The sequence below is a fragment of the Artemia franciscana genome, chromosome 20 (assembly GCF_032884065.1).
Source record: "Artemia franciscana chromosome 20, ASM3288406v1, whole genome shotgun sequence".
Taxonomy (NCBI): domain Eukaryota; kingdom Metazoa; phylum Arthropoda; class Branchiopoda; order Anostraca; family Artemiidae; genus Artemia; species Artemia franciscana.
Window position 1 is genome coordinate 24,717,285 of NC_088882.1, and position 13,018 is coordinate 24,730,302.

Below are 13,018 nucleotides of genomic sequence, written 5' to 3' on the forward strand. Positions count from 1 at the left end.
AAATGACTGAAATGAATGAAAGAAAAAATCTTTATAAAAATGAAAGTAATAATTAATTTTCGCTTTAAGTTTTAATGTTATTCTTTGCTTTCAGTTGGAAAAAAACTTGTGTTGTTATTTAATAACAACCGCAAACCGAACACATACAATATCTTTGGTTTATTATCACATAAAAATCATACTTATGAAGCTGCTTAAGGTAAAATTAAATGCTAAGATTGACCGGAAAATAACATAAACAAATTATTTCTTATATCGGCCATTATTTTACAAAATTCGAACTTAAGCGTAAATAGCGAGGTATTGACGAGGGGGCCAACTTCCTCATATACGTAATATGAGGTGGTTCGCCCCCTTGTGAATGCCTTGCTCTTTGCGCTGAAGTTCCAGTTTTGTTCCAATTCATTAAGGATGACCCCTGAATCACGAAGGATGTTTAATTAGAATAAATAGCTCTTTTGAAATGACTAAAAATACTTTAGCGTAAACAGCGAGGTGTTGACGAGCGGACAAACTCCCTCATATACTTGATAATTTCTGTTCGTTTTAAGTTTTATGTTACTCCTTACTTTCAGTTGAAAAAATTATCTTTTTTAATTTAATTTTTTATCGTTTTTTAAATAATGCTGGGAGATCCAGCGCCCCCTTCATAGAAATTATCTTCCCCCATGGAAAATTCCTCCATAGAAAGATCTTCCCGCGTAACCCAATCCACCCTACCACAAGAAAAAATCCCCCCCCTGAAAACATCTGTAGCCTATACTTACCAATAACGAATGCTATACGTAAACAATGGGCAAAGTTAATAATTTGCAGCCCTTTCCCCGGGGACTTTGGAGTATTAAGTCGTTCTCAAAGACATATATATTAAATATTTCGACTATGTTGATGGCAATCTCAAAATTTTGATTCGGTGATTTCGGGGGAAAATTAGCATGGGAGGGGGTCTAGCTGCCCTCCAATTTTTTGGTCACTTAAAAAGTGCAATAGAACTGTTAATTTCCATTCAAATGAGCCCTCTCGCGAAATTCTAGGACCACTGGGTCGATACGATCACCCCTTGGAAAAAAAGCAAATTAACACGCATCCGTGATCTTTCTTCTGGCAAAAAATACAAAATTTCACATTTGTGCAGATAGCAGCTTCAAACCTACACATGTGGGTTCTCTGATGCGCTGAATATGATGGTAAGAATTTCATTAAGATTCTATGACTTTTAGGGGGTGTTTCCTTGTTTCGGAGAAAAGGCAAATTATGTCAGGATCCTAACTTTTGATGGGAAGGACTAAACTTGAGGAAACTTATATATTGTCAGCATAAGAATCTGATTCTTTTGATGTATCTATTGGTATCAAAATCCCATTTTTTAACGTTGTGGTTACTATTGAACTGGGTCGCTCCTTACTTACAGTTCGTTACCACGAACTGTCTGATCTATTGTTGTCAAGACACATATAGACACATCAGTTCACATATAGCATTCAGTTCACATATAGCATTCATTCAGTGAACATCTTGAACCGGATTTACTCTCACAAAGTTTTGATAAAACAAGAATGCATTCGAGGTAAATACCTCGATACTGTAAAAGCTAAGGCGATTTTCGATAGTATAATTTCGTCATGCCTTGGAATCCATTAGGTACCCAAATACACGATACCCAAAGTTAAAAAAACTAGTTTTTTTTATTTAGTTTCTGAAAGGTTATTGAATTAATGCATGTTTGATTTTGGCTCTCCGTACATAAATTATTAAAATGAAATTTGCATATTAATTCTTTTTTTTTTTGGCTAAATGGCTTTCACTTAGTTTTGATCAGACGATTTTGAGAAATAAGGGGTGGGGAAGGAGGCCTAGTTGCCCTCCAATTTTTCGGCTACTTAAAAAGGCAACTAGAACTTTTAATTTTTTAACGAACGTTTTTATTAGTAAAAATATACGTAACTTAAGAATTAACTTACGTAACAAACTTTTATATTCTTATATTTTTGATTATATATATGAGGGGGTTTGTCCCCTCGTTAATACCTTGCTCTTCACACTAAATCTTAAGTTTTGTCTCAATTCTTTAAGAATGACCCCTGAATCAGAAAAGCCGTAGAATAAATAGTTGAAATTACTAAAAATACTTTAGCATAAAGAGCGAAGTATTCATCTCCTCCTAAATACCCCGCTCTTTATGCTAAAGTATTTTTAGAATCCCTCATATGCGTAATAATCTCTGTTCGTTTTAAGTTTTAATGCTACTCCTTACTTTCAATTGAAAAAACTTTTTCATGTTTATATTTGCATTGTTTTTGTTTAATAGTAATGCTAGAAAATCCTGCGCCCTTTTCATTGAATTTCTCTTCCCCCATGAAATATTCCTCCAAGGAAAGACCCTCCCACATACTCCCCTCCCCTCAACCCCACACCCAAACCAAAAAAATCCCCCTGAAAACGTCGGTACACTTCCCAATAACCATTACTGTATGTAAACATTGGTCAAACTTTGTAACTTGCAGCCCCTCCCCCAGGGACTATGGGGGAGTAAATCATCCCCAAAGACATAGTTATTAGGGTTTTCGACTATGCAGAACAAAATGGCTATCTCAAAATTTTGATCCGTGGATTTTGGGAAAAAACTGAGTGTGGGAGGGGGCCTAGGTGCCCTCCAATTTTTTTGGTCACTTAAAAAGGGCACTAGAACTTTTCATTTCCGTTAGAATGAGCCGTCTTGCAACACTCTAGGACAACTTGGTCGATACGATGACCCCTGGAAAAAAAAAACAAACAAATAAACACGCACCCGTCATCTGTCTCCTGGCAGAAAATACGAAATTCCACGTTTTTGTAGAATGGACCTTGAAATTTTTTCTATATGGTTCTCTGATACGCTGAATGCGTTGGTGTGATTTTCGTTAAGATCCTGTGATTTTAGGGGGTGTTTCACCCTATTTTTCAAAATAAGGCAAATTTGCTCAGGCTCGTAACTTTTGATTACAAAGATTAAATTTGATGAAACTTATATATTTAAAATCAGCATAAAAATCCGATTCTTTTGATATATTTTTTAGCATCAAAGTTCCGTTTTTTAGAGTTTCGTTTACTATTGAGCCGGGTCGCTCCTTACAGTTCGCTACCACGAACTGTTTGATTGAATATTCGGAATTGGTCGAAAAATGGCATGAAAATAAAATAAATCATATGGAAAGAGTATAAAAATATTAAATACGGGTAAAAATTGAGAAGAAAAAAATTGATTGAATTAATTTCTCAAGACTTGAGAAAAACGAGTAAAAAAACGAGTGCAATTTACAATTATCCCCTCAAAGTTAAACAGATGAAACAAGTTAAAACTCTTATGCATATAACATTTCGAGGGGGTATTTCTCAACATAGGGGAAAAACACCATTATCAGATAGATAAGAAAAGATTTTTCGTTTAAATCTCTTGTATTCTGTACGATGACAGGAACTAACTAAATTCTTCATAGTTATATAGTTTCAAGAAATTTCAAAACATCACTTTCCGAAGTTCATTAGATAATTAGCGGATAATGTCCACTTTTTTTTTTTTTTCACTGTATTGCCGAACATTCTTTATTCATCTCGACGTTTACGCCGCACTCACGCAAAAACAGGCAATTAGAGCGAACCAATCTAATGATATAGCATATGGGGTCGTGGGTGCACTGAAAGGGCTTAAAGGTCTATAAGTCCCTTTCCCAAAGCTCCCTTGATGTGTTTTTGGCAAAGGTTCAATTGGATATACTTTAACATTTTATCCCTACAACCCCTTAATAGCCTAATGTATTGATGGCCGGTTCAATTTTTAGTATTGATTTTGGTCGAACTAAATTGATGTTTTAGCCTGTGTATGTCTTTAAAATGTTTGCATTGGTATCAGCGGGTTATTTGTGTACCTCCGAGTGAGCACAATCGCCATAGAAACCCAAAAACATATAGTACCTGGAAAAACATATTCATATACTGAATAAATGTAGAAATATTTCCGGGCAATAAACTTCTTCTTAAGTCTTATCCCCTGCCAAGGACAAAGCATTCTCCCTAAGTCTATGACTAGACTATGTACGAATATGGGGAGGGAGGGGGGCAAATTCATAAGAACGTTAAAAAATAGGGTGGACTATGTGAGCAACACAAAAAATGCGAAAATACCTTAGAAATCGTAAATAAAAATAAAAAAAAAACTGGACCATACTTAAGCTGCATACGGATTTATTCGTGATCATTGTGTAGATTTTTATATAGAGTCCGTATTTCGTTCGCTTTAAATACCAAGGACAGTAAAATGAAACCTAGTTCTTTAAATTGGTTCAGTGGAAACTTACAAAACCACATACGTCTTAACAAATTAGAAAAACCCGAGAATCTTATTTTTAATGGACAAGACCTCCATATGCAGTTATGCAGTTTTAAATCTTAGTAGGTGCCAATCTTTATAAAGTTTATTTTTCATGATTGCTTTCGCAAAGACGAACTCTGCCATTAATTGACAATAAACTCGTTAAAAAAAAAAGAGTGATTGTGTGTAAGAATATATTCCTAACACCTTGTTTCCAAACGGTTGTTGAAGTTTTGTATCTCATTATATAGCTAAAAACCTAAGTTTTGCATTAATATATCTTTAATTTCAATTATTCAAGATTTATACTCTTAAAGTTATTAGTTAATTGACTTACCTACTAGATGAATTTTTTAGATAGTCTGATTTTCTATCTTATTATATTCATCCGTTTAGAGTTTCGGCTTTATTCAATTATTTTTAAAATTCATATTTTTTCTTGGAATTCCGAAATTATCACTTTTATTACTTAATTTGTAATATGTAAGCAACATTATTACTAGGCCAAAAAAGGTGATCAGACGTGATATATACAAATGTTATTGTCCATTGAAAGTTAGACTTACTGATTTATGGGTGAACAACCCCTTCAAACGCTAGCATTCCTGTTAGGATAAGCATTGCCAAATTACAGAAATTGTTTCCTCCTAGTTTTTTACGGTTCAGTCTGGCAATACTGTGAATCTTTGTGGAAGTCAAAAAATCTTATTAATTTTTTAACAACCAAAATATAAGTCGTAGGAAATCCCGTTTTTCAGGGACAAACCGGGTTTTTCCGGTTTTCCAGGATAGAAATCCCGGTTCTGCCAGAGGATAGTTCTTCATTAGAGGGTTTCCATGTGAATATATCTGTAAAATAACAGTGTTTCACTGAATAACTTGACATAAATTAAAATGTAGTTTATAAATTTTGCTAATTGGTCTTTAATATTGAGAATCTTTGTTGTTTCACTGGTTACATTTAACAAAGGACTTGTTTTTGCCTGACTTCTTGTCCATGATTCAGACGCCTGATGGGTCAATCAGCTTTTTTCTCCTATAATCTGAATATTGCAACGTTCCTGAATCTTTTTAAACAACGAAGTATGTAATTGGTACTAGAGAGCTTATATTTTCCAGTTTTTTGCCCTAATTGAGACAAAATGCGTCTTCGGTGGCAGAAATTGGCACTTTACTAAGGTGCGATCTATTTAGTCATGATTGCATCCGGAGTTTCAACCTAGTGAATGACGAACCACCGTGAAGGACTAAAAAATAAAAAATGTGTTTAAGAAAAGACTGGCTAGTGAGAAATAACGGCCATTTCTACCTAATTCAGGAATGTTACTTGAAAAGGACACCATATATTCTCATTTTCTTTGAAATGAACGTTCTTATGATACTGATTAATCATTGAGTTGGTACAATCTCCGGCAATGAAAAAAAACATCACTGCTTTATATGCAGTAACTCGATTTTCGCTGGGGGTCTGTTATTCTCCAGTAAAGGGTTTCTGGCAATAGCTATTTCGGTTTGGGTTATTTCCCTTGTAAAATTATATCGCAATTAAAGTTCATGGTTCAGTTGAATCTGAATAACAATAAGTACTTCCATATCAGTGTCAATTGTGAAACATTAGTCACTATATATTTCCTTTAAAACCCTCTTTTAAATTTTCGCTGCTATGGCCTTTGGTTTGCTCTCTACTAGGTTCCGGCTATTGCTGCAACAATGATTAAGGTTGCAAGAACACCAGTGTTAAAGTGTGACCTAGATTAACAACAATATCTTCAGCTGTTTTCATCTGGTATAACTGGTAAATTAATCACAAGAAACAGACAAGTACGATTTCGCTACGAATATTTTAGATGTCAAGTCGATTGCGAATAGATCACCATTTAATTGAAAACTCAAATTTCGTGTAAGGGCTGAGGGGAATGCCCATAGGCACGTAAAGTGTTAAGAGGGAATCAGTTTGTCACCTGACTGGATAACGAGAATGACAGGAAAGGGTCAAAATTGTTAAGTGCAAATGTAAATGTAAATAAATAGTTCAGTAGTGTTCTGGCCTCTAGGGGTATGATTTTATTAGTATTGTTGAATTTGTTTGTTGGAAGGCTTGTGGTGCCGATTAGGTCGTATTATTGGCTTGATAAATATATATATATATTTTTTTCTTTGTCCTGTATTATTTTCTAATTTATTTTTGCCAACCCCTCGGACAAGTTTTTACTTCTCAGGGTGACTGTTATTACTGTTTTGTGTTGGTTTTTATAATAAATATTTTCAAATCGTGGTTCGTGGTAATCAAACAGTTCGTGGTAACGAACTGTAGTAAGGAGCGACCCGGCTCAATAGTAACCAAAGCTCTAAAAAACGGAATTTTGATACCAATAGTTACATTAAAAGAATTGCATTTTAATTCCGATTTTAAATATACAAGTTTCATCAAGTTTAGTCCTACCCATCAAAAGTTACAAGCCTGAGAAAATTTGCCCTATTTCAGAGAATAAGGGGAAACACCCTCTAAAAGTCATAGAATCCTAACGAAAATCACACCATCAGATTCAGCGTATCAGAGAACCCTACAGTACAAGTTCCAAGCTCCTATCTACAAAAATGTGAAATTTTGTATTTTTGGCCAGAAGACAAATCACGGATGCGTGTTTATTTGTTTGTTTTTTTTCTTTTCTTTTTCCCAGGGGTGATCGTATCGACCCAGTGGTCCTAGAATTTTGCTAGAGGGTTCATTCGAACGGAAATGAAAAGTTCTAGTGCCCTTTTTAAGTGACCCAAAAAATTGGAGGGCACCTAGGCCCCCTTCTACGCTTATTTTTTCCCAAAGTCGTCGGATCGAAATTCTGAGATAGCCATTTTATTCAACATAGTCGAAAAACCTTATAACTATGTCTTTGGGGACGACTTACTCCCCCACAGTCCCCGTGGGAGGGACTGCAAGTTACAAACTTTGACCAGTGTTTGCATATAGTAATGGTAATTGGGAAGTGTACAGACGTTTTCAGGGGGATTTTTTGGTTGGGTGGAGGGGCTTAGAAGAGGGGGTTATGTGGGGGAAATTTTCCATGGAGGCGTTTGTCATGTGGAAAGAAGATTTCCATGAAGGGGGCGAAGCATTTTCTAACATTATTTAAAAAAATGAAAAAATAAATATGAAAAGCTTTTTTCAACTGAAAGTAAGGAGTAGCGTTAAAACCCAAAACGAACAAAAAAATATTACGCATATAAGTGGTTCACCTCCTCCTAATACCCGAAATCTTTACGCTAAACTATTTTTAGTAATTTCAACTATTTATTCTACGGCCTTTGTGATTCAGGGGACAAAATTTAAGCTTTAGTGTTAAGAGCGAGGTATTGACGAGTGGGCGAACCGTTTCATATACGTAATTTATATATATAGATAAAAACATACGAATATAGAAGTTTGTTACGTAAGCTAATTCGTAAGTTACGTGTATCTTTTAATTATGAAAACGTTCGTAAAAAATTAAAAGTTCTAGTTACCTTTTTAAGTACCCAAAAAATTGAAGGGCAACTGGGCGTCCCCCTCCTCCTTTTTTCTCAAAATTATTCAATCAAAACTATGGGAAAGCCATTTAGCCAAATGAATAAATATGCAAATTTCGCTTTAATTATTCATCTGCGGAGAGCCGAAATCAAAACATGGATTAACTAAAAACGTTCAGAAATTAAAAAAAAACAACAAGTTTTTTTTAACTGAAAGTAAGGAGCGACATTAAAACTTAAACAAGCAGAAATTACCCCGTATATGAAAGGGGCTGTTCCCTCTTCAACGCCATGCTCTTTACGCTACAGTTTTTACTATTTAAAAAGCAAAGTTGAGAGAACGGGTCAAACTTTAGCGTAAAAAGCGGGGCATTGAAGAGGGAGCAGCCCCTTTCATATACGGGGTAATTTCTGCTCGTCCCCTTACTTTCAGTTAAAAAAACTTGTTTTTTTTTTATTTAATCTCTCTCATAAAATAGGTACCTGCCTCTTTCCCACGTGGAAGACAGAAATTCACAATATGGGTAAAATTTTGACGCTTTCAGAAAAAAAGTCTTTAGACCTTTCTCCCTCTCCGACTCTGTTAAAATGATCCAAATAAATTTTCAATCGGAAAATATTTCACGCAGCCTTTCTTATTCACGATATGACTTGGTTTAATATATTTAATTGATCTTTTAGTTTACTTATTTATTGGAGAACATGTTGCTTTGGTTGACTTCGTGCACACGATGTACAATCGTGGATTGTTAAACGATGGGCAGTACATAGTCATATCCGTCGATGATCTTATTTACGACCCAAAGGATCCTCTGGAACGGTACTTACAAAGGCGTAAGTAATTATTTTTTATACCTGATCTTTGCCCTGCATTAATGCTGTTGAAAAATGTTTGATTTTGAAGCCCCAAAATGGGCTGATGCTATTGAAAGTTATCGTAATAGGATTGGCAGTTGAAGAATCAAACATTTCTTAAGATCTGTTAAATTCAAATTCTTAATCCAGTTGTCAAGATCACCATTTCTAAAAAAATTCAGAAAAAAATGCATTTTTACAGATGGGCTGATGCTATTGAAAGTTATCGTAATAGGATTGGCAGTTGAAGAATCAAACATTTCTTAAGATCTGTTAAATTCAAATTCTTAATCCAGTTGTCAAGATCACCATTTCTAAAAAAGTTCAGATTAGTTTAATTTTTAATGACATTTTTGTTAAAAAAAAAAATGCATTTTTACAGATGGGCTGATGCTATTGAAAGTTATCGTAATAGGATTGGCAGTTGAAGAATCAAACATTTCTTAAGATCTGTTAAATTCAAATTCTTAATCCAGTTATCAAGATCACCATTTCTAAAAAAATTCAGATTAGTTTAATTTTTAATGACATTTTTGTTAAAAAAAAATGCATTTTTACAGATCGTTTTCACATTCAAATCATGCTGGTCGGTTGGCAGACTTTTTTGTCTGTTTGCAAACCTTTGAAACTAACATGCAAGGGGAATTGATGCCCAATTCTTGGCAGTTCTGTTCTTTATTTATGCTAATGACCTAATTTCTGGGGTTGTTTTCCAAAAACCAACAGTTTTTTGTCGCGAATGTCACCCCAAATCTTACCAAGTTACAATATAAAGATCTCATCAGTGAATGATTACTGTTGCGTATCGTAAGACACCGAATTACTTTCAAATAAACTTCTGCACTTTCTTTTCTTAATTCCCGTTTCCTTCTCGAAAATCCTCGTAATTCCCTTTTCACACTTTCCTTTTTCTTCTTTTAATTGGATACGTGATTTTTAAATACATCACTGTTTAACAATCAGCTAAATTAGTCCAAATTCACTAATCGTCAAATTTTGTAAGGCTGAGGCATCCTTTTCCCAAATATTGGCTGAAATAGGAAACTAGCTAAAACTTCCATACAAACGATTTACTCCAATCGCCTGTATTTGAAGAATGTTTATATTCCCCTGATTGGTCGCTACCCGTCACTTGTGTTTGTGGCTGTGAAACCGATGTATTTCAGATCTAAAATTCTCGAGTGTGTTCTGAATAAGTAACGAGTACCAGGACTATAATCGGTGTAACTTGGTAGGGTTGACTCCAACATTTGATAGTTGTATTCCTCGCTAGAGAGGACTCCAAGGGGCTACCATGTCAAGATTTTAACAAAGTCTGTTTCTTGGTATAATTTCTGCTTAGTTGCTCATATTAACTAAAGCTCTTGCTCAAACCTGAATTCACGTCATGGCAGTCGGAAGTAGTGTCGAATTACACCAAAGTACTTATCACTGGGCGTTCTGCCAAGTCCAGGATCGGACCAACTCCGATAATTCTGTTTCATTGAATAATTTAGTGTTGCGTCTCTTATTGCCTTCTAAAATCCCATTCCCTTCGAAAAGTTAACTATATGAAGACCATCATCTAACATCTGCAATTTAGGTGTTTCATGAGAACATTCTCTACCATCTAACATAAAGAAAGGAACCTTATCCTTGAATAAGATTCTTCTGCTAAGACATTGCTGAATTTTAAGCATGTCGATATTCTCTCATGTGTGTCTTCCCCTTTCTTTCAACTACACGGCGATGTTGTGTGGCATTCATTACCTGTTCATCCTTGGTCTTACAATAATCTTTGTATGATCATTCTAATTCAGGCAACATTTCTATCCAATTAACCCCGTCAGTTAGATCAGACTTGGCATTAACTGCAGTGGCTGCGTGGAGTATTCTACCTCAATCAACTAAAGAACATCATACGTTTGGTACCTTCAAAAAATGTTTTTCTTCTAAGTAATTTTCTAAGCAATTACTTTTAAGCAATTCTCTTGGTATTTTCTATTTTAATTGTAATATTTATTGCGCATTGCGCAATGACTTTGTTGACTTTTTTTATGACTCACTCTTACTTTGTTTATGGCGGGTCTTGGGAGGTGCAGGATTCCTTTTGTGGTGCGTCATTCATTTTGCTTTGGTGTGTCTGTTTCATTTCATTGTAATTTTTTTTCTATCTCTCCATCCATTCCCGGCAGGAGGAAATATGATGGTGATTTTTTTTCTTTTTTGTTTAAACTTTTTTCACAATAAAGGAACCATGAAGTCGGATCAAAATCAATCTTTGTTAACCGGTAGAATAGTTTACTGAATTCGTCTTTCTAAGCACTGAAGGTCTTAGCGTTTAAAAAAAGCGAGTCGATGTAAGATTCTAATATCTAGGCTTTTGAAAGCCCGTGACTTCATAGGCTGGACGTCAGGAGTTGGTTTCCTGTCAGAAGTTCTGTATGTTGTTACTATTTACCCAAATAAAGCCCCATAGTTAAGAGAAAAATATTCACAATAATTTTTTTTATAGACTCGGAAATTAGCCTTTAGCTTCATTTTCAAAAATTCCTTGTCAAGAAATATCCCTATCAAACTGGAAAGGCGACTTGCCAAACCAGAACTTGTATGTTGTATCTTGGCATTCAAATTTAAGTGTTGGTCAAATTTGAATCCTAAATAAAATTTAGACGACATTAAGATATAATATGCAACAGTATCTTAGACATTCCTTATCGAATGCGTTTTGTATGGGGAACACTAATAAGGCAAGGATAAAAATAATAGCTTTGTATTTTAATTCTTTTGAACCATATACGAACAAAAGTTTACAAGTGTAACACTAAAAAAGGTATCAAAACATACTTGGAAACAAAAACGCTAAGATTAAATTTAGTAGAGAAATAAATTGTCTAGTTATTTTGGTATTAGATGTCGTTGCAGATAAGATTACAACCCCATTCAAAGGTAAAAAAACAAAAAAAGGTAAGAGAAGCAGTAAACTCGTAAATTAGTAGAAAAGAGTAGTATGTGATATCATTTTTATTTGTGGGGTTTTGTTCTTTTTATCGCAATTTACCTACTTTTTCTACCCATACCCATGGGGCTTCCGAACTGAATAAATCTATCCATCTATCTATCCATCTACCTATCACCGGGCATTAATGGAACTATAAGCAGTTTAGAAGCCCTAATTTTAACATGCTTTTGTAAAGTCACGATATTACCGTCTCCTTGAAACCTAGTGTTTTGGAAACACTCAATTGGCTCAGTTGGCTATACTGTGATACCTATTGATCTGAATGCCATCTTTGTTGACAAATGCTAACTGCTGTCGTGTTAGGGTGAAATCTGTAACAGTCTTATCACTAGAAGCATTTTGCTTCTTTTCACATAGTTTATAAGGGCTTTGTCGGTGTGGGGGCATGGCTGCCAAATTGACACATTTTGTGTCAAAATGACACAATTTGATGTTGCGTGACACAATGACACATTCAGTCGAAATCATGACACAATCGACGAAAATGACACATTTTTCAATAAAAAATGACACAATCGACAAAAATGACACATTTTTCAAAAAAAATGACACATTTTTGTCATCCTAGTCTGGATTTTTAAATGTTAATAAAAGAAAAGTAAAATTTCAATTTTCTACCTCCAGAAAAGATACAAATTAATGGAAGGGAATAGCGCTGCCTAACGGTGGCAGTAGTACACAAACAGTGCAGAATACAGGACTGATGCCATCACCGTATTTAAAATTTTTAACTACGCGAAAAAAAACAGCCATAGGCGGAAATTTCAAATCAAAATGCACGCTGAACATCCGAACTTAATTGGTTTCTTTATTGAGTGTTTGATGTAGCCAACTGGTACGTACTTAATAGTAAAAATTAAACAGTATGCAGTTTACCAAAGCTGTGTGCATAAGCAGCAACTCCCATTTTTAGGAGTATAGAAGGGGTATTCAACCTTGAACAAGATTACAAATTTCCAGAGATTACTTTCCTTCAGAATAATCCTTCTGGCCTAAAAAGGCACCAAAAAATATGACAGAAATACTAGATTGAAGCTGGTTGAATGGCTTACATATTGAGTAAATAAAAAGCTTAGCCAATAAAGCTGATTTCGTATAGAGCCGATTACGATTACGACGTCATACGAAAAGTCTATTTTCAATTTGCTGTCGGAGTTGATTTTCCCTAAAACTTTTATAAATGTAAAATTGCCTCGTTGGCCGCCCAGACACAAATTCAGTGTGTAACATTAATTTAATTGAATATTTCTATTTCTTTCATGACGTCATAAAAAGGTCGAGATCCCAAGATAATAGGATAAGGTTAAGTT

General features: G+C 34.7%; 1 protein-coding gene across 1 annotated transcript in view; it reads left to right on the top strand.

Moving 5' to 3' along the window:
* The window catches only part of LOC136040030 (guanylate cyclase 32E-like), a 265,444-nt gene that overhangs the window by 83,276 nt on the left and 169,150 nt on the right, over window positions 1–13,018 (top strand). Inside the window, exon 5 of the mRNA XM_065724096.1 lies at window positions 8,534–8,686. Within this exon, the coding sequence (XP_065580168.1) occupies window positions 8,534–8,686 (153 nt within the window). The remainder of the gene's footprint in view (window positions 1–8,533; window positions 8,687–13,018) is intronic.